Source organism: Microtus ochrogaster, unplaced genomic scaffold, assembly GCF_000317375.1.
Source record: "Microtus ochrogaster isolate Prairie Vole_2 unplaced genomic scaffold, MicOch1.0 UNK48, whole genome shotgun sequence".
Taxonomy (NCBI): Eukaryota; Metazoa; Chordata; class Mammalia; order Rodentia; family Cricetidae; genus Microtus; species Microtus ochrogaster.
Window position 1 is genome coordinate 2623063 of NW_004949146.1, and position 26870 is coordinate 2649932.

Consider the following 26870-nt stretch of genomic DNA (forward strand, 5'->3'; position numbering starts at 1 on the left):
TTAATAAAACAGGTTCTTACTATGTAGCCCTTGATGGCCTAGAACTATATAGACCAGTCTGGCCGTAAAGTCACAAATCTGTGTTGCTTAGTGCTGGAATTAAAGGTGTATGACACTATGCCTGGCTTGGTTTTTGTTTTTAAATTTTGATTATTAGATTAAAAACAATAAAACGAGTATATTCTCTTCAGCTGCTCTGAGCTACATTTCTACACCAAGTTGTCTTTCTTTAAAAAGCCATAGAGAAATCGCTAGAAAAATATAAAATAGTTGATTGATTTTATGTTTGTCCTTTACAAGAACCCACTTACTCATTAGTTGTCTCCTTTACTGAATTATTTTATTGAAGGTCTCTAAGCCTTGAGCGTTAGAAGTATATGTGTAAAACATCTTCATTTTTCCTGTTTTTTTGAGACAGGGTCTTGCTGTGTCTCCCAGGTTAGTCTCCCAAGTTAAGAACTTCCTGTTTTAGCCTCTTCAGTGCTTGGATTAAAAGGCCTGGACCATTGTAGTAGACTAATAATTTTTGTATATATTTTAAAGTGGAATTTTAGAGGAACCTAATCTTATTTTTTTCTTGCAAGTTTTAAATTTAATTTTACTTTTCTGGACAATCAAAAGTATCTTTATAGGGCCAGAGACATGGCTCAGCATTTAAGAGCACTGACTACTCTTCCAGAGGACCTGGGTTCAATTCCCAGCACCCACTTGGCAGCTCACAACTATTTATAGCTCCAAGATCTGACACCCTCACACAGACATACATTCAGGCAAAACACCAGTGCACATAAAATAAAAATAAATAAGTAAAAATATCTTTATAAGTATCTTGGTACTTCCTTTTCTATGTTTCTTCAGAGGTGTTGGGCAGGAGGCCAGGATTCATGCTATTCTTTCTTCCCATGGAGTATTAATGTTTTTAAGGGACAAGAATGAAGGGCAGAAGATGGGCACTCTTTTTGGGTGGAGGCTTTTTTACTTGCTTTTTTTAAGGTGTGCCCTAAGTTCCCAAGTGAGTCACTTGGGGAGTGTGACACTCACCCACATGTTCTCTTCCAGATTAACTGATAGATTATTTTCAGCCTTTAAGTGTTATTTGAATGGGTAAAGATCTATGGGAGAATTTTGTAAAGCTTGGGGTCAGGCTGGTTTGTATTCTGGGTTTTGGACAGTTTGTCTTCAGAAAGTGCAAACTCTAGTATTCCACAGCATTTAAGAGAAAGAGGTTAAAAGTAAAGCCAGTAAGGTAGAGACAGTACATTGCTCTGGCCAGTTAAGGAAGAAAAACAGGAGAACTGCCCTTTGACTTCCCTATCTGAAGCTGACTAGCCTGTAAAATTGGTAGTTAGAAGCAGTATGTAAAGGTTAGACCTGTAAAACAGTTGTTTTCAAAGCAACTACCTGAAGTCCTTTAAGAAGTCCTCTTTCACACATATTGCTTTAAGAGTAAGTCTGGCTGGGTGTTGTTGTCAACTGTAAAAATCCCACTTAGATATCTGTTATGTTCTGGCCTCAGCTACATACATAGTGAGTCCCTGCCTTTCTTTCTTTCTTTCTTTCTTTCTTTCTTTCTTTCTTTCTTTCTTTCTTTATTTATTTATTTATTTATTTATTTATTTATTTATTTATTTATTTTTGGTTTTTCGAGACAGGGTTTCTCTGTGGCTTTGGAGCCTGTCCTGGAACTAGCTCTTGTAGACCAGGCTGGTCTCGAACTCACAGAGATCCGCCTGCCTCTGCCTCCCGAGTGCTGGGATTAAAGGCGTGCGCCACCACCGCCCGGCGAGTCCCTGCCTTTAAAAAGAAGGAAAGGTAGGTCTAGGACCAACCCTGCCTCTGGATTAGCTTGCTGGATTTATATTTTCATTCAATAACCATCTATATTGTACTGTGCTGTTTCTCACTCCAACTTTTCAAGTTTTTCATGATTGAATTCCTCTCTCATTGAATAAACTACTCCCTCAGTCCCAACTAGTGCATTGCCAGAAATCTGGAGGACTGTCAAGAAAACATTAAAATTTATATTGCTATAGCCTGACCTTAGTTATCTTTTTCTTAATCACTGTGTGACTGTAGTTATAGGGTCTGTCTTGTTTTGTTGTTGTGTTTTGAAATGGTCTTGCTGTATTGCCCTGACTGGCCTCATTCTTGTAGTTATCCTTCTGCCTCTGCCGCTCAAGTGTGGGTTTTACAGGCATGTGCCACTACATCTCAGGTGTGTCCTTTTACACCCTTCAAAATTAGAAGTGTAATTGTGCTTTATTGAAGTATCTTAGCCTACATGCTTTCTTTCAATGCAGATGAACAGGAGGCATTAGACTCTATCATGAAGGACCTGGTGGCCCTTCAGATGAGCCGACGTCCCCGGGTATCTGGATATGAGACCATGAAGAACAAGGACACAGGTCACCCAAACAGGCAGGTATGTGTGACTCTGGTAGAGCTTTACCAAACTTACTAGGGAGAGGTTTTTTTTTTTTCTGTTTTCTTTTTTTGGTTTTTTGAGACAGGGTTTCTCTGTAGCTTTGGAGCCTGTCCTGAACTAGCTTTTGTAGACCAGGCTGGCCTCGAATTTACAGAGATCTACCTGCCTCTGCTCCCCGAGGGATTAAATGTGTGCATCACTACCACCTGGATGGGGAGAGGTTTTCAAATGAGGAATATATGAGAAGCTAAGGCTACTCTAATACTAAGCTTGAATAATGTTGGTCCATTTTACACTCATGTTAAGTAGTGAATGATACTTAAGTAATAGCCAAGTATGGGTCTTGGCGTAGGCCTCCCCCCCCCCCTCTCTCTTTTGTTTTTCAAGACAGGGTTTCACTATCGTTTTGGATCCTGTCCTGGAACTCACTCTGTAAACCAGGCTGGCCTTGAACTCACAAAAATCTGCCTGCCTCTGCCTCCTGAGTACTGGGATTTAAGGCGTACACTGCAACCACCACCTGGCATTCTTTCTTTTCTTATGAAGTCTATATTCATGTAATTATTTTGCTTTTTATTATTTGTCAGATCAAATTTTTGATCTGTAACTTGTAAGGTCTTCAACTCCTTAGAGTATATATTCAGGAAAAAAAATTTCATATTTGGTTATGTAAAATATAATTAGGAAGGGTAATTCATTAATTAAAGTGTCAATATACCATATTTTAAGAGCAATGCTGAACGATTTGTTTCCCATTATTGGCTTGGGTATTTGAGAGTCTCTTTTTATTGAGAGTCATGTGCTGCTTTAGAAAAATATTTCCTATTTTTGTTAACATTTAAATTTATGTGATGTTGAAATCATCTCATGTCTGGTATCATTTATCATCCCATGCCTTCAGAGAAGAGTGTATGGATGGGGTCCCACATGGTCTGGTGGGTGTCTATTGCTCTTTGTCATGATTGTAGTACCCAAGTACCATATATACTTGATGAAAGTCTGTCCAGGACATTCTTCCTGTGTGTCTTCTTATTAGCCAATCTCTTCTCATTTAATCTTGTCTATCAATTGTTGAAAGTTACAAGAAAGTATAAGGCTTTAGAACGTTTTTCTGCCTATGATCTGCTAGATATACCCTCCCAGATTATTTCCTGCCTTTAGGAATTCTAGGTTCCCCGGGGGATAGGGGGAGTGTTTTGCTCCATGTTATAATAGATTAGTTTAGAAAGCTGTCTCTAGTGTTTGATTATTAATCAGAACTGGGTGAAATAACAGATTAGGATTCATTCTTACACTTTTAGTACATTAATCTGTCTCATTGTGTGGCTTCCCCTTTGCTGTAGTTTACTTGTATTCAAAGCCGTGTTGGGAAGGAACATTTTTACCAGAAGTGAGTCCCCTCCCCCATGGCTTGAGTCTAATGACCTCACTTTCCTTCCTGTCTTCCTATGTGGATGGAGTGTGCTCGCCAACACTGCTGCAGCTAGCTGATCTTTCCTAGCTGGACTGTTGGCATGGAGAGCAGTCAGCGGGTGAAAAGAAGGCCCTAGGGAATCACTCCAGGAAAAGGAGCAGGGGGAGTCCCGAAGAGTTTCGAATCCTGCGTAGAGCTCAAAAAGCAGAGTCTTGTTTTTTGGTTTTTTTTTAAATAAAACTCTGCCTGCTGCTGCTTTAGTGATTATGAAGATTATGAAATGGATTTTTTTTTTTAAATAAAACTCTGCCTGCTGCTGCTTCAGTGATTATGAAGATTATGAAATGGATTATTTGTTAGAAAGTAATAGTAGGCCGGGCGGTGGTGGCGCACGCCTGTAATCCCAGCACTCGGGAGGCAGAGGCAGGCGGATCTCTGTGAGTTCGAGGCCAGCCTGGTCTACAAAGGGAGTTCCAGGACAGGCTCCAAAGCTACAGAGAAACCCTGTCTCGAAAAAACAAAAAAAAACAACAAAAAAAAAAAAGAAAGTCATAGTAACAAGAGCTGTTGGCTCTTAGGCTCCACAATTTACTTGAAAAACATTAAATATTGTTCTGTTGCATGGAGGACACAAATTATTAACCTCATTTTTTTTTTTATTTTTAAAGAAAATGTGCAGCAGCAGTAGCTCAGCGTTTCTGAACAGCCCCACATGAACAACAAGCTCATGTGCAGGGGCCAGTGAGAAAGAGTTTGGGGTAAGGACCCAGATACCTGTGAACTCCTAAATGTGTTCTAAACATGCTTCTTGTGCTGGAAGAACAAACTTCATTTCCTAGACAAAGCATGTTAGTGTGACCCCAATTCTGTCTTGTAGGGATCATTCTCATAATAGCAGTATTCAGCAGCAGCCTCTGCCAAGTGCTGCCAATGAAGTTTCTGTGGACAGGGCGCTCCACATCTTTGTTAACCTTTATGGTAGTCACTGACTGCATACAGCTGTTGGGCAAATGGATTTTCTACTTTGTTTAGTTTTAATTAAATTAAATAGCCATATGTGGCTTGTGGCTGTTGTATTGGACAAAACAACTTTATAAGCAATATAAGGGCTTTTTTTTCTTGGTGGGAAGACAAGATATCACATGCTTAGAAATGTACAGATTCATTGGTGAATTCATTCCATTAGTTTCTACACTAAGCTTATTAATTTGAATCATGTTTAAGATTGTATTCTTGGGGGAAAGTGAAGCTGAAGAACATGGAAAATATTAGCAATTTTAAACTCAAGCTGGACGGTGGTGGTGTATGTTTTTAATCCCAGCATTCGGGAGGCAGAGGCAGGTGGATCTCTGTGAGTTTGAGGCCAGCCTGGTTTATAGGGCAAGTTCCAGGACAGGCTCCAAAGCTACAGAGAAACTCAGTTCCCAGCACAGAGGATGAGTGTGTGTGTGTGTGTGTGTGTGTGTGTGGTGGTAGCTCAAGGTTGTCTGCTAATATTGGGTAAAATGGCAATAAATAAAATTATTGATACCTTTTTCTTTTTCTTTTTCTTTTTTTTTTTTTTGGTTTTTCGAGACAGGGTTTCTCTGTGGCTTTGGAGCCTGTCCTGGAACTAGCTCTTGTAGACCAGGCTGGTCTTGAACTCACAGAGATCCTCCTGCCTCTGCCTCCCAAGTGCTGGGATTAAAGGCGTGCGCCACCATCGCCCGGCTGATACCTTTTTCTTTTAATGAAGTCAATCAGGGTTTCTTTTGGGAAATGCAGAAATTTCTGGAAAATATTCTTTAGCAAAATCCTAAAGCCAAAAGGAATGTATTTCTAAGAAACAGGCTGAGGTAGGAGTACAGGAGATACATGGGAAGATGTGTTTATAGGTTAAGGTAATGAAAAGAACCTGGCAATGTAATCTGTTGATACAGATCTTTACAGTTTATGGAGTGCAGCATCATTTATTATTATTCTTTTTGTAATAGTAGCAGGTTTGAAAAAGTATAAAACAGTCAGTGCTCTTAATTGTTGAGCCATCTCTCCAGCCCATAAAATAGATTTTTCATGACCATATTTTTATTTCTACCAGGGGTCTATGTTTAGGAGGAGAGGGGATGAAAAATAAAAATCTAATTTAAATGGCTGAGATGCCAAATTGGACTAAGAAATGTCAAATTAGGATAAAGATCCAAACCACAGGGTTGAAGCTAAAAGTAACCAAGTATTTTGGGTGGTGGGAAAAATGGTTCATTCAAGGGTGGAATGAGTGTGAGAATGACAATACCAAGCTGAGACTGGCCCAGCAAGAGGAACCAGAAGAGCTGTGTTCATTGACAGACTTGTTTGGGTCTGAGGCTTGGAAGAACTAGAAAACCTAATTCAAATATCTGTTTGGCAGAACTTTAGACATCCGCTTCCCTAAATAAACAGCTTGGTAACCAATTGAAACAGAAAATACATTCGAGTATAAGTAAGTGTTCTAAGTAGTTATGGGAGTTCATGGGCAATGGGATCTTAGCTGTGAAGCTATTTGTTAGGAGCTAGGTTTGTGGTTTTTGCAATTTCCCTTCTGTATGTTAGGTCCCTGGAAGCCAAGAACATAGAGCTGGATGAAAATCTTGGATATATGACACATCCTAGCTGGGTCCTGTGCCTGACTTTACCGTCATGCTACACAGCATCTCTTTAGGGCTCATCAATTCACAGTTCACTGTTAATGGGTGCTAGTTGTTCATGAGTTGACAGTGTAGTGTAAAGTACAGTGGCCCAGTAGTCACTGGGCTGTTTGTTAATCTCCTGTTGACACAGAGTTTTATGATAGCAGTTAACAATGTGAATGACTATAAACATGTATATAAGCAGTATATTTGCAGAGCTCTTATACAAAGATTGGAGGAGAGCCAGAAAACAAACAGACCTGTTGATTTGTAGCCACAACAGTTGTACTGAGTGTAATTCAGATAACTTTTTTTTTTTAATTTTGGAAACCAGAACATTTATTTTATGACAGATTGAAATCCTCAAGATGAACTGGATGCTGCAACAGCTGCCCTCCTGGGTTTAGGGGTTGTCCCTTCACGGAATCCATTTCTGAATCTTCAATAGACAATTTTTAGGTGCCTAATCCTCCCAGTCCTGGTAGTATTTCGTTTATGGATTTGAGCTTTGGGGAAACTCAACTTCTAACCAGAACTATGCATATTGTTGTAGAACTAAAAATGTTAAGGTTTTGATGCTTTTATTGGCTTTTCATTACTATCTAATGATCTTTTTACAAATTTGTGAATCTAGCCCAATTTCTGATGATCCCATTGGAGGAAGAAATAATCTTTATTTTCATGAATTCCTGTTTCTTAAATCTTAATAATCTTCTCCATGCCTGCATAGATTCCAAGGCCGGGACCTGATTCTTCAGATGTCTCCTAGTGGGTGCTTCTGCTGGGATCTGATTCTTTAGATGTCTGTCTCCTAGTGGGTGCTTCTGCGTGGGAAAGCTGCTTTCTTTGTGTCAGGCACCAGCTGGGCAGGGTCTTGATTATCATCAGTTCCAGACGCAGAGAGTTCTAGGAGAGGTTATCCTTACTAGGCCAGAGATTGAACATGCTGCTCCTGTGACAGACCCACTCTTCACTTTCAGAACTCCTTCTCCTTTTCCGATTGTTGATAAGGAAATGAGGGTTAGCCCACTTGAAAATAAGATAACACATAAACCCAGAACTGCTTCTTAAGGTTAGTTTATAATAGTCCCTTCTATTATTATTATTATTATTGGTTTTTTTGAGATGGTGTTTTTGTAGCTTTGGAGCCTGTCCTGAAACTAACTCGTGTAGGCCAGGCTGGATTTGCCTCTTTCTCTCGAGTGCAGGGATTAAAGGCGAGCACTACCACTGCCTGGCCCCTTCCGTTAATTTCTTAATGATTTCCCTGAGTCATTTATAAATAAAAAAATTTACTATTGTTTCCATTTTCTTTTTATTTAATTTATTTACTATATTTGGCAAAAGGATTCCAGTTCCAAATGTGTAAGGAGCTACCAGAAAGATACAGCATATAGCTTGGTGTGATGGCAAATGCCTTTAATTCCAGAACTAGAGAGCTGGAGGCAGTCAGATATCTTTCGTTTTAGGACAGTCAGGACTACATAGTGAGACCCTGTCCAAAAAAAAAAAAAAAAAAGTAGAGCAAATATAGGGAGAAAGGGGACAAGAGATGATGCCTGAGGGAGGCTTTTACAAGGTAAGATTAGTTGACAACATTTAATAAACACTGAGTTTTTTTGATTCTTAGAGCCCTTATGGATTACTTGTGCAGACTTGAAGTCATTTCTGCTTAAGTTTGGAATTATTGTCAGTTATTCATATCATCCTTACTGACTTTGAGTCAACTCTCCTGATCATAGCTTTCACCCGTTAACTTTGGTGGACAGGGGATTTTATTTGCCTAAATCTGAATGTTATTTGTATGTTGCTTTTTTTTTTTTTGGTTTTTGTTTTTTGTTTTTTGTTTTTCGAGGCAGGGTTTCTCTGTGGCTTTGGAGCCTGTCCTGGAACTAGCTCTGTAGACCAGGCTGGTCTCGAACTCACAGAGATCAGCCTGCCTCTGCCTCCCGAGTGCTGGGATTAAAGGCGTGCGCCACCATCGCCCGGCTGTATGTTGCTTTTGTGGGGTTTTTTGCTTTGTTTTATTTTTGGCTTATGTCTTAGGGTTTTATTGCTGTGAAGGGATACCATGACCAGGGCAACCTTTTTTTTAACAGGGTTTCCCTGACTGTCCTAAAACTCACTAGTAGACCAGGCTGGCCTCAAACTCTAGAGATCTGACTACCTGTGCCTCCTAAGTGCTAGTAGTGTGTCACCACTGCCAGCCTGGTCTAACCATGGCAATTCCTATAAAGAAAAACATTAATTGGGGCTGACTTACAGTTCAAAGGTTTAGTCTATTATCATGACTGGAAGCATAGTGGCGTACAGGTAGACATGGTGCTGAAGCTGAGAGTTCTATATTTGGAACTGAAGGCAACAGAAAAAGGCAGTCAGACCTAGGGGAAAGAATATGGCATATTTAAGGAAATAAGGTACACATTGAGCTGCTTAGAAAAGAGGGTTACTGAGGGAACAGGCAGTATAATATAGTTAGGTAAACTGAAGGAGCTTCAAATGATAGCAGAAAATTTAGTATTTCTTCTACAGGTCAGGGACATCACTGATAAATTTTTTTTTAACAGAGAAGTGGCATGATGAAAGAGTTATTTAGGATGATTGGTATTGGAAAATATAGAGTATAGGACTGGAGAGATGGCTTAGCAGGTAAGAGCACTAACTGTTTTTCCAGAGGACCCACGTTCAGTTCCAGCACCCCCCATCACAGCTCAGAACCATCGGTAACTCCAATTCCAGGGGATCTGACATCTTCACACCAATGCACATAAAATATTTTTTTTATTTTGGTTTTTCGAGACAGGGTTTCTCTGTGGCTTTGGAGCCTGTCCTGGAACTAGCTCTGTAGACCAGGCTGGCCTCGAACTCACAGAGATCCGCCTGCCTCTGCCTCCCGAGTGCTGGGATTAAAGGTGTGTGCCGCCATCGCCCGGCTACATAAAATAAATTTAAATAAATTATAAAACAATAAAAAAGAAAATGTAGAGTGAATGGTGATGTGGGAATGATTTCTTATTAATAAAGAAACTGCCTAGGCCCATTTCATAGGCCAGCCCTTAGGTAGGCGGAGAAAATAGAACAGGATGCTGGGAGAAAGAAGCTGAGTCAGTGAGTCGCCATGGTTCTCCCACGCCAGACAGACGCAGGTTAAGATCATTCCTGGTAAGCCAGCTTGTGGACTACACAGAATAATAGAAATGGGTTAGATCAATATGTAAGAGCTAGCCAATAAGAGGCTGGAACTAATGGGTCAGGCAGTGATTAAAAGAATACAGTTTCCGTGTAATTATTTCGGGGCATAAGCTAAGCTAGCCATGTGGGCGGCCGGGTGCGGGGGACGCAGCCCAGCCGCTCTTATTTCAACAGAATGGGATAAATAATAGGAAATAAAAGAATAGAGTGGGTGGAAGAGCGAAAAAGTACAGAAATGACTTTAAACATCTAGAATTAGCAGGGTATGGTGGCACATAATTTTAATGTAACACTAAGGAAGCAGAGGCAGGTGGATTTCTGTGAGTTCAAGGACAGTCTGTTCTACATAGTGCATTCCAGGACAGCCAGGGCTCTGTCATCAAACAAAATAAAAAAAAGGAATCCAGGACTAAGGGTAAATGGTCTCAGTAATGGTGATACTGGGAAGAGTGGGAAGCAGAGTCTTATGCTGAAGGTGTTTAAGGAGAGTAAGGGGGAAAGAGGGGAAGGTTCAAGGTCTCAGAGATTTTTGTGTATGTAGATGAGAGGACATTACTATCAAAATTACTTCTTATTTCTCGGATTTATTTATTTCTATTTTATATGTGTGCTTATTTTGCTTGCATCTATGTATATGTGCCACATGCATGCCTGGTGTCAGAAGATACCAGGAGAAGGCATCAAGTCTCCTGGAATTGGAGCTAGGAAGATTGTGAGCTGCTGTATGGATACTGGGAACTGAACCTGAGTCCTCTGGAGGAGCAGTGCTCTTAACCACTGAGCCATCTCTTCAGACCCTAAAATTACTTTTTAAATTTTTTATTTTATTTATGTGCAGGAGAGGGTGTCAGATCCCCTGGAATTGGAGTTAATTGTAGTTGTGAGTTGCCCAACATGGGTGCTTGGAACAGAATTCTAGGCTTCTTGAAGAGCAAAACATGCTCTTAACCTCTAAACTCTTTCTCTAGCCCTCAGTTTTGGTATAATGACACAGAAGGGCTGTCCAGCAAGCAGCAACATGTGTGAAGCCTCGGGGTTGACCCCAGAGAGAAACAAAAAGAAATGCTGACATTGAAAAGGGAGACTAGTTTAAGAGGGTGGTTTATATAGGCATATTAACTTAGGCTAGGTTAAGAAATTACAGTGGGGGGTGCTGAGAATGGGCAGGTGTGTGTGTGCATGTGTTGATTTTTGCAGGTTTCCACTTCCCCATCTGCAGTTTTGAAGAGCCTAAAAATTACGGAAAACTAAAAGATTTTTTAGGGTGTTTTTGTTGTTTAAATTTTATTTATTTTTATGTGTATGGGTGTTTTGCCTGAATATCTGGGTACCATGTGTATGACTGGTGCCTGATATAGCTGGAGTTACTGATGGCTGTGAGTCATCATGTGGGTGCTGGGAATTAAACCCAGATCTTCTGGAAGAGCAGGTAGTAAGTGCTCTTATGAGGGTGAAGATAGCTTTTCTATAATCTCTGTAACCATGTTGAGAGGTCAGGCACATTTCATACAAACATTCTGTCCCCAGCTGTTGATCAGAACTACTCACAGCCAACTTTAGGAAATAACTGGTACATATTTTGCCTTGGCTGTAGGTTGCTTCTCTAGCTACTATCCCCAGTAAGAGGGAAACATCATGTGATATACAGGGTACACACCATCCTATCTTTCTGAGTCCTAAATGTGCATTCCAGTGGTAGTACAAGCCTTTAGTTCCAGCATTCAGGAGACAGAGGCAAGTGGATCTTTGTGAGTTCAAGGCCAGCGTGGTCTACAGAGTAAGTTCCAGGAGAGCCAGGGCTGACACACAGAAATACCCTGTCTTGAAAAACCAACCAACCAAACAAGCAAACAAAAAGAGGTGACAAAAGAGGAACCATCAATGAAGCAGAAGTAGTTAAAGTGCTGTCAGGTTCCTTAGGTTAGAACCAAGTCATAGAAGTCAGAGGAGAAGCCGGACGATGGTGGCGCACGCCTTTAATCCCAGCACTCGGGAGGCAGAGGCAGGCGGATCTCTGTGAGTTCAAGACCAGCCTGGTCTACAAGAGCTAGTTCCAGGACAGGCTCCAAAGCCACAGAGAAACCCTGTCTCGAAAAACCAAAAAAAAAAAAAAAAAAAAAAAAGTCAGAGGAGATTGGGCCACGAATCAAAATGCTTCAGAGATGGCAAAGGAGTTGAACATAGTTATCTTCATTTGAACTTTACTTATTTGTGGCTCATTATGACCAGCCTGACAGAAGAAATTCAGATTTGGGAGCTTGGCTGATCTAGGCATACAATGATGTACATTGGAGCCTGCATCCTGCTCTAGAATGGCTATCATGGCATCAGAAAAAGTCATGTTTTTATATACTGTTTTACAAGTCATGGGCTTAGCTGTACTAGTAGGAGTGATTTGGGGTGTGGAGTAAAAGTTCAATTCCCTTCCATACTACTTTAACATAGAGTATTGGTTTGAGTTATGGCCCACCCTGCAATGTATTAGTTCCCGCAGTTCTGTAAAGGCCTGAGGAAGGTTCTTAGTAGGTGTTTCTAAATACAGTGTTGTCCTAGTTGAAGAGTGAGTACTTTTACTATGCGTAAGCCATAATTTAATTATGTTTTAGTTTATTACTGTGTCTATGTGTGTGGCAAATTATGTATGTTGAGATCAGTGGGCAACTTTTGAGAGTTGATTCTTTTCCTTGCACCATGTGGGTCCTGGGATTGTTCTTAGGTTTAGCAGCAGGCACCTTTACCAGCTGAGCTATTTCACTGGTCCTTGAATCATCTCTTTGGCTCTGATACTCTTTTATTCTAATTTAGTGATTCTTGCGGTATGGAGTTTGAAGACCCTGTAGGGCACTCCTTCGGCCCTTTGAAAGACACTAGGAGTATATGGAGTTAAAACTTTTCATAAATAATTCTGTGATTTTATGCCCTTTTCACCTTGTCCTCATAAGGCTATATAGTGGAATTTTCCAGGGACTTCATGATATAAACTATTACAGTAGATTGAAAGCAGAAACAGGCTTGAAAATCCTACTGTCTGAGGATATCATTAAAGAGATTTGCATTGAAAGTTACTACTTTTTGAAATATTAATATTTTACTTTAAAAGTGTAAAGACATAATGATTTTAATTACTATTAAACAAAGTATATATGAATTCTGTTTGGGAGTATCAATTTTTAGGATGCATATTAGAACCAACCAATATTCCATTTCAAGGGTTGGAAAGGAATTCTAGCCTCATAATCCCTTGGGAAAAGGAAGTCCTTTACACTTCCTTCCTTATAAACTCCCTCCCTTTTCTGTTGTGTTGTTTCATCCTCATCTTTAGATGCCTAAAACCCCCTTTCTTTTAAGTCACTTCTAAGTTTATTCGTTTGTCTTTCTCAGTATAACTATTTTTCTTCTACATCTGTTACTTACTGATTTCCTTTTTAAAAACCCTATATATGGTCTTTTCGTCTTTAATATCTCTTTTCTTTTCCTGTCATTTTCAAACTCCCGCAAGGTGTTAGTAACTTGCTGGGACTCTAGGCCTACACCACTGCACCCAGCTTACGTCTTATTTCTGACATTTACTTTCAAGTTTTGTTCTGAAATATGTTCATCCATTTAACAAATGTTACTAACCACATATAATATGCTATTCCTTTGTTTGACATGGGGATACAGAAACTAGGTTAAAAAAAAATTCGTGTCCTTCCAAAATTTGTAGGCTACCTGGGATGATTACTTTGAATCAAATAGGAACAATAAATAAGGTTATTTGTCCAGTTTCCTACTTTACCCCAATTGGGGTAACTTTGGGAAGATTGTGGGAAATCAATGATAGATGTAACAACAGCAGCAGCTATAAAGCAAAAAACATTTATTGCATGGCTGCTTCATGTCAGGTATTTTTCTGATATCTTATTTAGTTCTCATAGCAAGTCTGCAAGGTGTTCATCCTCATTCTGCAGATGTAAACACAGATACAGAGATAATTAGTAACCTGACATTATTTGTAACTAGAAAGAGCAGCAGGATCACTATTTTTATTATTCTTTATTTATGTGTATATGCCTGTATATGTACATGTACCTGAGATTAAAGGCATATCCTGGAACCGGAGTTACAAGTAGTTGTGAGTTGTCTGATGTGGGTGCTGAGAATCAAACTTGAATCCTCTGCAAGAACAATACATGTTTCTAACCACTGAGCCGTGTCTCCAGCCCCAAGAAGTGAATGTATCTTGGCCAGGAGGCAATACGTAGAGAAATTCAGAGCAGATTGTAGAAATAGAGGATGTATTAAACTAGAAAGCTACTATGTCAGGGCATAGCAATCAACCAGGAGTGGCCACTTAGGAATTTTTTTCCAAGTGTTTGTCGGGAGCTGGATTGATGGCTCAGCAATTAAGAGTGTTTGCTGTTCTTTCAGAGGACCTGACTTGGATTCTCCGCACCTGCATCAGGCAGCTGATAGCCATATGTAACTCCAGCTCCAGGAGGATCTAATGCCCTTGGCCTCCAAACACACCCACACGCATATGCACATACCACATACAGGTATACACACAAAGTCATAGTTAAAAATAAGAAAATAAATCTTAAAGAATGGGTTTTGTTTTCTCTGTGATAGAATTGAAAGTTGTAACACATGGAAAATAATGTGTTTTTAGCATTGAGGGGGTAAGTGGACATGGGTCCCACCACTAACCAAGAAGTTGTTTGCAATTGATACCTGTTGGCAAAGTAAAGGTCAGGTTTTTTTTCTAATGGAATATCACTGGGTATATCAGCCATACTCCTGTAGCATGAATAATAAAAACCTAGAGAAAGATATAGTGGTTAAAGCTGAAATTCAGAGAAGCAGAGCAATAAGCCACTAGAGAGCCGTGGTTTATTAGTTTTATTATTATTATTATTATTATTATTATTATTAAATTCTGAGATAGGGTTTCTCTGTGTAGCTTTGGAGCCTGTCCTGGAACTTGCACTGTAGAACAGGCTGACTTGGAACTCACAGAGATCCACCTGCCTCTGCCTCCCAAGTGCTGGGATTAAAGGCACGCACCACCACCAGCCGGCAATTTTCTACTACCAAAACGGGGGTGATCTTCAGACTGTTTAGACTGCACTGTGTCTCCACCAAACCCTTCAGACTCCATATTCCAATGAGTTCCTGTCTCTTTTCTTTCTATTTCTCTCTCTGCCCAGCCATATCACTCCTGTCTCCACCTCCCTAGTACTGGGGTTAAAGATGGGAGCCACTACCACTTGGATTTCGATAGCCCAGGGTAGCCTTGAACTCACAGAGATCCATTTGCATCTGTCTCCCGAGTCCTGGGATTAAAGGTGTGAGCCACCACTCCTTGGTCTCTAGTGACTTAGTACTCAAGTACTAAGATCTCTAGTACTCTGATCTTCAGGCAAACTTTATTTTTTAAAATACAAATAAAATATCACTATACACTCCAGGGCAGGCCTCTTTCAGGGGTAGTTGGCCACCACAAAATGAACTTTTTGTGTGTGGGGGGGGGCTTTTGTTTCATTTTGGTATTTTTGTTTTTCTGGGTTTTTTTATTTGTTTTGATTTTCATTTTGTGTTTTTGCCAGTGTCTTAGTGTTCTATTGTTGTGAAGAGACCAAGGCAACTCTTATAGAGAAAGCATTGCTGGGCAGTAGTGATGAACACCTGTAGTCCCAGTACTTGGGAGACAGAGGCAGGTGGATCTCTGAGTACAAGGCTAGCCTGGGCTTCAGAGTGAGTCCAGGACAGCAAGGGCAGCACAGAGAAACCCCTGTCAAAAAGCGGGGGAGGAGAAAACGTTTAACTGGGATATTGCTTACAGTTTCAGAGGGTTAGTCCATGGTCATCATGGCTGGAAGCAGATAGGCATGGTGCTGTTGCAGTAACTGAGCGCTACATCCTTATCTTTAGGCAGCAAGCAAAGAGAGAGAGATCATCAGACAGACAGACTAGGCCTGTCTAGACATGAATTTTTAAAACATCAAAGCTCACCTCCAGTGACACATCTCTTCTAACAAGGCCATCCCTTCCAGTCCTCCCCAGACAGTTACTAAGGACTCAGCATTCAAACATATGAGACTGTGGGGGCTATTTTGGTTTAAACTCCCATAGTGGTTCTGTCTGTCTGTTTGTTTTGAAAGAATGAGAAAGAACACAAAGTTGGGTGGGTGGGGAGGTTCTGGGAGGAGTTGGGGAAGGGGAAAACATGATCAAAATATATTGTATTAAATTTTTTTGAAGGAGAAAAAGGGGGTGGAGATTAAAGCAGAATTTTCAAGTTCAAAGAAAAGAAAAGAATGGTCTTTGAGTAAAGAAACTGGAACAGGAGCAACTAGGTGTTTAATTAATGGTAATGCTTGCCCAGTGCCTAAAGGATTATCCATGGCTTACTGGAAACTTCAGAGAACTAGCTAACCTATCTGTTATTCCCTTTGGCAGAGTGACGTCAGAATCAAGTTTGAACACAATGGGGAGAGACGGTAAGTTGCCTTCTGATAAGTAGTTGTGTTAATGTATGCTGAAATCCTGAGAAAGCACTGAGCTAAGAAAACTACCTCTAGTAATAAGACTTTTTCTTTTTAATTAACTTTTCTTGTTAATATTTTAATTATAATTACTTTTGTGAAAAGTCAAGGTGGAAATTCTCAGTGGAGAAAAAATGTGATTTCACTTAATTTCTCTTCCCATCACGGAGAATTTAGGACCCTGTGTTGTGGATGTGGCCTCTTTGCACCCAAATGTGCTTCTCAGTGTGGTCACATACACCCCTTTTGCTGCTCTCTCCCACAGTTGTCTTCCTTTCTCCTTTCTTTTGTGTATTTCTTTACTTTTCTATTGCCATGATAAAACACCATGATGGAAGCAATTTATAAAAGAAAGTCTAATTGGACTTATAGTTTCAGAAGGATAGAGTCCATGATAGGGGAGTAAAGGCGTGGCAATAGCAACAACTGAGAGGTGACTAGAAATGGTGGGAGTCTTGAAACTTCAGTGTCCACCTCTCGTGACACAGCTCGTCCAAGAAGGCCACACTCCCTAATCCTTCCCTTACAATTTCACCAGTGGGGATCCAATATTCAAACATGAGCCTATAGGAACATTCTTATTCAAACTATCACAGAGGAGTAAAGGGCATTTCCATAAGAAGGTTACAGAGCCCCGCTGCAGGTACCTACATTACCTTACTCCTTTTCTGCAGCTGATGCATTGCAGACCACTTTGAAGCCAGCTCCAAAGGAGATGGATAATTGGTGTTGACCCCCGAAAAGACCCATCCTCAGAGAAGCGTACAAGGTTGAAAGAGCTTCCTGGTGAAAGTACTGTGGAAACGATAGTCTGCAGAGCCAGGAACCTGCTGCTACTCTGATCTCTAGGGCTGTTCTAGCCTGGAGGAGGGAGCCTGTCCCCCAGTTGTACATCATCTGCCATGCCAGAAGCAAGGAAGTTAAGTTGCCATTTCATGGTTGATACATTTTATTTTCTGACCTAATGTTTTTGAGGAATAACCAAACTTGAGCACCAGACACTTTTCAGAAGTAGATATGGAATCAAAAGCTCAATTGTGTTGGAGCTTAATTATGCAGTTATGGCCTCTGAATTTCCTGTTCCCAAAGTGGTATGCAGTTTCCATGAGTAGACTTAAACTGTGAAAGTGTATGTGTTTGATTTCAGAGGAGCTGCCAGATGGAAACCACAAGTATTTAAGGTAGTCAGACAGGAATGGCCTTCTGAAGCCCCGAGCCACAAAATGTTGCTATCAGGGTTTTGAAAATCTATATTTTTAAAATGGTGTTGTTTTCAGGAACCATGGCATTTCACCGTTTATGTACTATGTGTACAACTGAGGACTTGAAAGAGTTTCTACCAAAGAGTCAAGCTTAAGCTGTGCCAGGGATCTCTAGTTTCATGGATTTCATCTCTTATGATTTTGTGAAGAGGATCATTGTGGACTTTCTTTAGTTTTCACAGTGAAGTAGTACCTTTCCATTTATTTATTTAAAAGATTTATTTATTATGTACACAATGTTCAGCCTCCATGTATGCCCGCACGCCAGAAGAGGGCACCAGATCTCATTACAGATGGTTGTGAGCCACCATGTGGTTGCTGGGAATTGAACTTAGGACCTCTGGAAGAGCAATCGGTGTTCTTAACCTCTGAGCCATCTCTCCAGCCCCTTTTTATTTAGTTTTTGATTTTTAAAATTTTTTTATTCAACTTGGAAAATGAGTATAAATCCCTGGGTGTTTGGTGAGGAGCAAGATAAAATCTGATTGATGGGTAGAAAAGAGGGAGAAGGGGCAAGGTGCACACATCACAGTGACTGCCTCAGATCCCTACCCGCAAAGGAGAGGTTAAGTGGGGTGGGTTCAGCTGAGAACTCAGGTCCAGAGGAACACCATGATGAGGAGGCCTAAGATGTAAGCTGCCACCAGCTCCTGTCCAGAGACACGTGCAGAACTTGAGACAGTTGGCTGCCAGTCAACTGCAGTCGTCCTGCAGTGGTAGTTGGAGGAAGGCCAGAGATGATAGCTGTCATCAAGAAGCAGGAAGGAACTGGTGGCCAGCCGCTAGGGGGCATTCTCCTGAAGGTGTCTGGCTGGGCTTGGTCCACACAGGAAGCCCTGGGCTGGATGTTGGCTCAGAATGTGCCTGAAGCTCCAGGGGGTATGCTAGGGCTCAAAGAGCAGAGGTGATGTCTTTTTGGCCAACTACATGTCCCTCAGCCCCCTTCTCAGGTAGCTAAATTCGGAATCGGTCCTGGATTCATAGTGGCAGGGGATGGTGGCCACATGCCAGATCACAATGTCAATGCAAGACTGAGACTTCACATATCCTTCTGCCTCAAATACTGTGTATTTGGCAGGTGCTATATAAAGGATTCGGAAGCAAAGTGCAGTTCCCGTGGGGTTGTAGAGGGTCAGCAGCTGCTGCGGTTCACTCCTTTCATTCGCCCTGAATACTAGATCTGGGGTAAAGGCGAGCACCAGGACAGTTTGAATCCGGAGGAAGGAGGGGAACCCTGGGGTCACCGGACCCACCAGCTTCTGGTCCTGGGGCGCCCCATGGTGTATTCTTGGTGGTCAGACATCTGAGAGCAGAGCTCAGAAGTATAAGAGGGCCTTGGAATCTAGGGCTTGTAGTTAAAGTTAACTCCAGTCAACTTGTCTCCAGGCTAAGGGCACCATCTTCCCCAAAAGTTCCTTGATGTCCTTCCCTGTCTTTTAATCTTATGTGTTGTTGGGGTTTCTGTCCTGCCCGGTTCCCACAATCATTAAGTCTCAAAGAAATCACACAGAGGTCTACATTAACTATAAACTGATTGGCCCATTAGCTCAGGTTTCTAATTAACTTTTATAACTATATAGCCCATTATTAGCCCATTATTCTTATCTGTGTTAGCCATGTGGCTCAGTACCTTATTCAGCAGGGCAGTCACATTGTGCTGCTTCTGTGGTCGGGTCAGGATTGCAGAGGAATGGGCTTCCTCCTTTTTAGAAGTCTCCTGTTCTTATTGCCCCACCTCTACTTTCTGTCTGGTTGTCCTGCCTATACTTCCTGACTGGCTACTGGCCAATCAGCATTTATTAAAATATAATTGACAGAATACAGACCATTTTCCCACATCACTTACGTGTGTTGGTGTTTTGCCTACATGTATGTCTCTGCATCACCTTTGTACCTCAGGAAGCCAGAAGAGGGCTCAGAATCCCCTGGAACTGGAGCTAGGATGTTTGCTACTATGTGGGTGGGTGCTGATACACATTGATACACAAAAGAGTTTTATGGAAATGTTGCTCCCCTTTTGGCTTTTGCTAAGGCCTTAATAAGAGGAATGTGATTTACCCTTGGGTATTAGTGGAGAATTTCTCTCCAAAAGTTAGAGGTAGTACTTCCATCTTAGCCCAGTTATATAGCAGCTAGGCAGTACCACTGCTTGGGAGGATTGATTTGAGAGCGAAAAAAAAAAAAAAATACAAGGATTATTATAGTGTAGATAGATTTCCTAGTGGAGACAATTGATATGTCAATGTAATTTCCAGAGGACAGATTATGATTACATTAATATTCTGTCAGAGTTGTTCAACAGAGTTGTAGCTGTCATGAAAGTAGTCTGTATCTGCATCATCAATTACAGTGCCTACACCTACATGTGATTATGTGGCTGATAAGACTAAGGAACCATTTGTTTTGATGTATTTTTGTTGTTGAGTTGGTTTGCTTGTTGAGGCAGGGTCTGTCTAGCTATCCTGGAGACCAGGCTGACCTCAAACTCAGATAAATCCACCTGCCCCTGTCTGTGAAGAACTGAGATTAAAGGCATACACCATGCCCAGCAAGGAACCAATTTTGAACATATTTTAATTTTAAATTTTAGTGGTCATATGTGGCTAGTGGCTTCCATATTAAATAACAATTCTAAATGAGGAAAGCTTTTATTACTGCTCATTGATTCGAGCCTCCCTAGCATAGAGGAACATTAAGTTATCTGGTTAGATTGTATTGAAACCTACTGAGTTAGAGCCATCTCCTTTGAGAGTTGTTGCATCTTCTGATTACACTACTTCCTACTCTGCAGGTACAGTTAATACGTGAAAAGCCATCTTCCTGTTAGCATTGAAGAAGGCAAGAAGCATAGAGGCTGTGGTTGAGTACTCCACTACTAGTCTGACTTGCCCTGCCTGGGCATAATGAGAATGCACTAGCTATTCATAGCAATCTGTACATTGTTTTAGCTTTTACTTCTTTCTACTTTGTAGCACAAATTCTATAAGTATTAATAATAAAAACTCTGAGTCAGATATTAGGGGCTGAAAGCTGAGAGATCAGAGAAGCAGTGTGGCCAGCCACTAGAGAAATCTTTTACCTCCAGCAATGCTCAGGCCAAAGGGATGATCCTGTCCTCAGACTGTCTCCTCAGAATTCATCCTCTGACTACAGGGGGGATCTTCAGACTACAACCGTCTCCACCAAACCTCAGACTGTACTGAGCTCCTGTCTCCTCCTGCCTTATATTCTTCTCCACCTAGCCATATCACTACTCCTGTCTTCACCTTCCTAGTGCCAGAATCACCTTTGTGTGGGCTCTGTTTCTTTTTTAGATAGATTCAATCTTGTGTAACCTAGGGTGGCCTTGAACTAACAGAGATCCACCTGCCTCTGTCTCCTTAGTCCTGGGATTAAAGGTGTGAGCCACCACTCCCTGGCCTCTATTGGCTTAACTCTGCACTCTGATCTTCAGGCAAGCTTTACTTGTTAAAACATTCCTGGATTTTGTTTGGTTGGTTTTTGTATTTTGTTTTTTTGTTGTTGCTTTTTGTCTGTCCATGACTTCCCACTCTTTCTCTTTGAGACAGAGTGTTCTTATTTGTAGCTGAAGCTAATCTTGAACTCTTGGATAGCTTCTGCCTCAGCCTCCTTAGTGCTGAGGTTACAGATGTGAGCCATCATATCTGACTTTGTCTTTTTCTTACTGATTTTTCCCTTCTTCCCTACTTCCCTCCCCATTCTTTCCTTCCTTCCTTCCTTCCTTCCTTCCTTCCTTCCTTCCTTCCTTCCTTCCTTCCTTCCTTTCTTTCTCTTCCTTTGTTTTCTCAAGGGAGTGGGAGTTGACACAAGATTTCAATGTATAACTCAGGCAGGCATTGACCTAACTGTATCCCAGGCCAGCCTAGGACTTGAGATCCTCCTGCCTCAGCCTCCTTTTTAAAATTTATTTTCTTTTATTTTATGTGCATTAGTGTTTTGCCTGCATGTGTCTGTATGAGGATGTCAAAACCCCTGGAAATGGAGTTAGAGACAGTTTTGAACTGCCATATGGGTGCTGAGAATTGAACCTGACTCCTGAAAGAGCAGCGAGTGCTCTTAACTGCTGATCCCTTTCCATCTGCTGCCTCAACCTTTTAAATGCTGATAGGCATATGCCACCGATCCTAGCTTTAATTTTTTAATTAAATTTTATTTTGTTTTATTTAATTTTATGAGTGTTTTGCCTGCATGTGTGTATTCTTGGTGCCCATAGAGGCCAGAAGACAGTGTTAGATCCTCTAGAACTGAAGTTATAGACCTTTGTGAGCCATTGTATGAGTAGGTATTAGAAATCAAACCTGCTTCTTCTGGAAGAGTAAATAAGTAGTGCTCTTAACAACAGAGGCATCTCTCTAGCTCCATACCTTCTAAATTTTCTTTAATTTTTTAAACCAATTCCAGCTTTTATTGATTTTTTTTCATTTTTTGTTTAGTTTCATTGATGGTCTATTTTGCCATTAGTGGTTTGTTTTTTGCTTTTTTGGGGGGGGGGTTTGGGTTGTTTGTTGAGACAAGGTCTCACAGCCATTCAGTCCTGGCTGGGCTCTAATTCTCTTTGTAGATCAGGCCCTCTAATTTACAGAGACCTGTAGTGATGAGGCGAGCAGGCCTGCTTTTCGTCCCACCAGGCTCCCGCATGGCTAGCTTTACACCCGAAATAACAACACACAAATTGTATTCATTTAAACACTGCTTGGCCCATTAGTTCTAGCCTCTTATTGGCTAATTCTCACATCTTGATTAACCCATTTCTAATAATCTGTGTAGCATCACAAGGTGGTGGCTTACCGGGAAAGATTCTAGTCTACATCTGTCTTGGGTTGAAGAATCATGGCGACCACCTCACTGCCTTCTACCTAGCATCCTGTTCTGTTTACTCCGCCTACCTAATTTTCTGTCCTATCAAAGGCCAAGACAGTCTCTTTATTAACCAATGAAAGTAACACATAGAAAGAAGGCCCACCTACATCATTTCCCCTTTTTCTGTTTAAACAAAAAAGAAAGGCTTTCACTTTAACATAGTAAAATTACATATAACAAAACAGTTATCAAGTAAGAATCACAGTTACAATGTTTATATCTATTTTATCTTTATCATAATAATGGAAAACTATAACTATAACTAACCATTCTTCAACTCCATGAAAGACTCCAGAAGAATATAATATTACCTAAGTAAACAAGAAGTAAGCAACTTCCAAAACTCTAGACAGAGACATCTTGCTGCCTGGACAGTCACCCAAAGTTCTTCAGTACCATTGGGGCATCCATCTTTGGCCTTCAGGCCCATAGTATCCAGCAGACATTTCCATGAAGCAGGAAATTTCAAAGGCAGTTCAGTCACTATCTGCTGTGTCCTGAAGAATGTCTTGCAGACTCTTTCATGAATCAGGATCCCTGAAAGACTATCTTACATTTAGGCAAGTTCGGCAGTCCTCTCTCTGTGGGTTCTTTGTGTCCAGTTTATGCAACAGTCCAGGCAAGAGCAGTTTCTTTTTTTTTTTGGTTTTTCGAGACAGGGTTTCTCTGTGGTTTTGGAGCCTGTCCTGGAACTAGCTCTTGTAGACCAGGCTGGTCTCGAACTCACAGAGATCCGCCTGCCTCTGCCTCCCGAGTGCTGGGATTAAAGGCGTGCACCACCACCGCCCGCCCGGCGCAAGAGCAGTTTCTTGCCCAAATGGCTAACCAACTCCATAAGGAGCCTCTTCTATGCCCATCTTCCTCTTGAAGAAGATTGGTGATTCCAGGAGCAGACATGTTTCATTGTCATGAAAAGCCAAAGCCCTTAGTTATTAAAACATTAAATGCCATATTCTGTAGTCTTTGAAAGATATGAAGAATGCCTATTTAACTGAAATATATCTCTACATATCTAGAAAATCTAACTAACATGACTACAAGTTTGACTATTATTGATGATTATCCATTAACAACCTATATTTCCTAATTATACATTACATTTTTAAAATGAACTACACAATCACAATATCTTAGTCAATATCAGAAATACATATACATATAACAAAATTGACCTTAAAATCTGTACCCAGATAAAAGTAGTTGTCAGTCACAGCACACATCAGACATTTGGAAAACAGCAGTGGCAACAGCTGTATGACACTCTTAATGCCTGAAACAAAACTTGAACAAAGTGAAAAATAGCCTTTTGAGTCTTTCTGATACCTGAATTTTTATGCAAATAATTGTTTTTTCTTTGAGGGAAGAAATGTTTTAAGTCATAGTAAAATGCTTTCAATTAAAAAAAATCCGTACCAATGCAAATTATTCATATCTATATCATATCCCCCTTTAAATGTAAAAGAACATTTATAAACAATATTTGGGAATATAGGCGCAGTTTTTTCTCTCCAAACTGCTTCGTGCTGAATGGGGGCGCTGTTATTTAGGTCTTTCATGGTATAACCTGTCTGCTAGGTTCATCTCAGTCAGCGGTTGAGCAAAGTAATTTTTTGAGGGTGTTCACAGCAACCTTTCAGGAGGGCGTGGTCTATCATACCATATTGGGAAAGAAGCAATCCACAGGGTCTCATCCTCTGTGAAAACAAAAGAAGAACTTTGCCAAAGCATCATGACCTTAGATCCAAATTTTGAAGTCAAGGTATTTTCAAAATATCTATCTTGGATTAGTTCAGCAGCATTTATAAACAAATATCTTTTAGCAGCTGTTGCTTCTTCCTCAGCATTCAAACAATTCAAAGAGAGCCTAATAGCATACAGTATCAAGATTCTCTGTGTATTTTCCATCTTTGTGTGGCTTTATTTTAACCTCTATTTCATTTATTTTTACTTTTTGAAACAGGTTCTTTGTATATCTTTGTCCTGGAATAACTCTGTAGAACGGTCTGTCCTTGAACTCCCAGAGATCCACTTGCCTCTGCCTCCCAAGTGCTGGGATTAAAGGTGTGTGCTACAACACCTTGAACTCACAGAGATCTGTCTATTTCTGCCTCCCAGGCATTGGGATTAAAGGTGCATGCTACCACACCTTGAAGTCACAGAGGTCAATCTACCTCTACCCCTTGAAGTCATAGAGGTCAATCTACCTCTGCCTCCCAAGTGTTGGGATTAAAGGTGTGTACCACCACACCCAACTCCCTTTTTTCCTTTTTCCTTTTAAGAACTTTAATCTTTAGCCTGCATATATTTTTAACACACTGTAAACCATTTAAAGGGTTTCTTTGTCTTTGAATCTCTCTTTACTGTATCTCTCTTTTTCTGACCACATGAGCCTTTAATTTACTAAGCAATGTAGAGAGCCATGGCTTTGACAGCTGGATCAAGCCCATTCCTTAGCTTTCCAGCCTCATGGCAGAGGTACCAGCTATAGCCATGTTTATAGCTACAACTCTATGGCGTTTCAAGGTCCCTGCCAGCAAGCAAGCTGCAACAGTATATCCACAGACAACATTCAAGTTTTATCTCTGTAGCCGGCCCTCCTACCTCAAAGAGTCAGAGTTTGCCTTGGTAGGACGGCCCAGAAAGCTGGCATTTTAAAACGGTGCACTTTTTTCCTGCTACGGTTGAAAACTGAAAAGCATGCATTCAGTGTTTCATGGCAGGACCTCTTAAAAGAGCTACAGGGTTTTGCAGCTGAAGCTGAGTCAGGAAGAGAGCACTTGCTTGCCTCTAGTGAGCAGAGCAGACCTGAGAAATTGCTGCTACTAAGAAAACATGCTTTATTCTTTCTCAAGCTTTCTCAGGCTTTCTGTGGATTCAGTTATCCACATCTGGGCGCCATTTGTAGTGATGAGGTGAGCAGGCCTGCTTTTCGTCCCACCTGGCTCCTACATGGTTAGCTTTACACCTGAAATAACAACACACAAATTGTATTCATTTAAACACTGCTTGGCCCATTAGTTCTAGCCTCTTATTGGCTAATTCTCACATCTGTTTACTCCGCCTACCTAATTTTCTGTCCTATCAAAGTGCCAAGGCAGTCTCTTTATTAACCGATGAAAATAACACATAGACAGAAGGCCCACCTACATCAGAGATCTGCTTGCTATTGCCTTCCAAGTGCTGGTATGTACTACCACTTTGGGCAGGAGTTTAAATTTTTGTTGTTAGGGCAAGTGCTGTATCACTTAGCTTTATCCCCAGTCCAAGAAGACAAATTTGACAGCAAAATTATTTTCTGTGGTTATTTGAGTGTGAATGCACCCCATAGACTTAATGTATTTGAATGTTTTATTTCTGGTTGGACTGTTGAGGAAGAATTAGGAGATGTGGGTTGGAGGAGGTGTGCCACTGGGAGTGGGCTTTGAGGTTTCAAAAGCCCACCTAGGACCAGTTTCTGATGCTTGTGGATGAGATAAAAGCTCTCAGCTACTGTTCCGTTACCATGCCTACCTGCCTGTCCCATCACCATGTTGTCATGGACTCACTTTCTGAAATTGTAAGCAAGCCCCCAGTGAAGTGCTTTCTTTTGTAAGTTGTTTGGTTATAGTGTCTCTTCACAGCAATAGAAAAGTAATTAAGACACTTTCTAATTTTTGAATATATGGTTAACCAACAGTCTTTCTCTCCTTTAGAATTATAGCATTTGGCCGGCCTGTGAGATATGAAGATGTGGAGCACAAGGTGACAACAGTATTCGGGCAGCCTCTTGATTTACATTACATGAATAATGAGGTGAGAAAGATGGACGGGGAAGGCCCAAGAGGGACAGCCATGTGTATTTTTTCACTTCTTACCTGAAAATTTGTTAGTTCATTTCTTTAATATCATCTGCAGGTTTTCTGTTTCTGGAGCCACTTATTAACTGCAACAACAGGGATTTTTATTCACTAGATGAGAAATTATATAGCTACTTGCATCTTCCTTACTCAGAAACATCTTATCCCACAGTGAGATAAGATATGATACCAGAGCCAAGGCTTTCTTTGTTTATATTTTGTAATAGGTTTTTGCTATTATTGTTTTCCTTAGCACAGTCTTAACAAAAGTGGAGATTTCAGCAGGAGCTGAGAAGGTATAAGGAACTATGGGATAGATCATCTATTATATTCATAAAGGCTAGGTTCTTCCTTCATTGTTTAATTCTAAATGTAGCTTGTTTTAAAAGTTAGCATCTAATCCATTGATTAACTATTTATTCTGTTCCTTTCCCCAACAGTCTTTATTTATTCCTGTTCCAAATTTCTACTAGGAATTCTTTTGAATATTACTTTATTTTTCTAGCTCTTAAGAAAGGTTACAGTTGGTTTAGGCTCACAGTTTCTATTAGTCTGAAAGGCCAGTGTATTTATGCTTATGTAATAGAAAACATGCATCTTATTTATTTATTTGTTTATTTATTTATTTATTTATTTATTTATTTATTTATTTATTTATTATGTATACAATATTCTGTGTGTATGCCTA

The 26870-nt window shown here is 40.6% G+C and overlaps 1 protein-coding gene and 1 pseudogene across 1 annotated transcript in view; one reads left to right on the plus strand and one right to left on the minus strand.

Moving 5' to 3' along the window:
• Window positions 1–26870, plus strand: part of Map3k3 (mitogen-activated protein kinase kinase kinase 3) — a 96461-nt gene that overhangs the window by 12671 nt on the left and 56920 nt on the right. The window contains exons 2-4 of the mRNA XM_005369427.2: window positions 2301–2422; window positions 16118–16158; window positions 26039–26138. Of these exons, the coding sequence (XP_005369484.1) occupies window positions 2301–2422; window positions 16118–16158; window positions 26039–26138 (263 nt within the window). The remainder of the gene's footprint in view (window positions 1–2300; window positions 2423–16117; window positions 16159–26038; window positions 26139–26870) is intronic.
• LOC101988116 lies at window positions 18059–19576 on the minus strand (annotated as a pseudogene).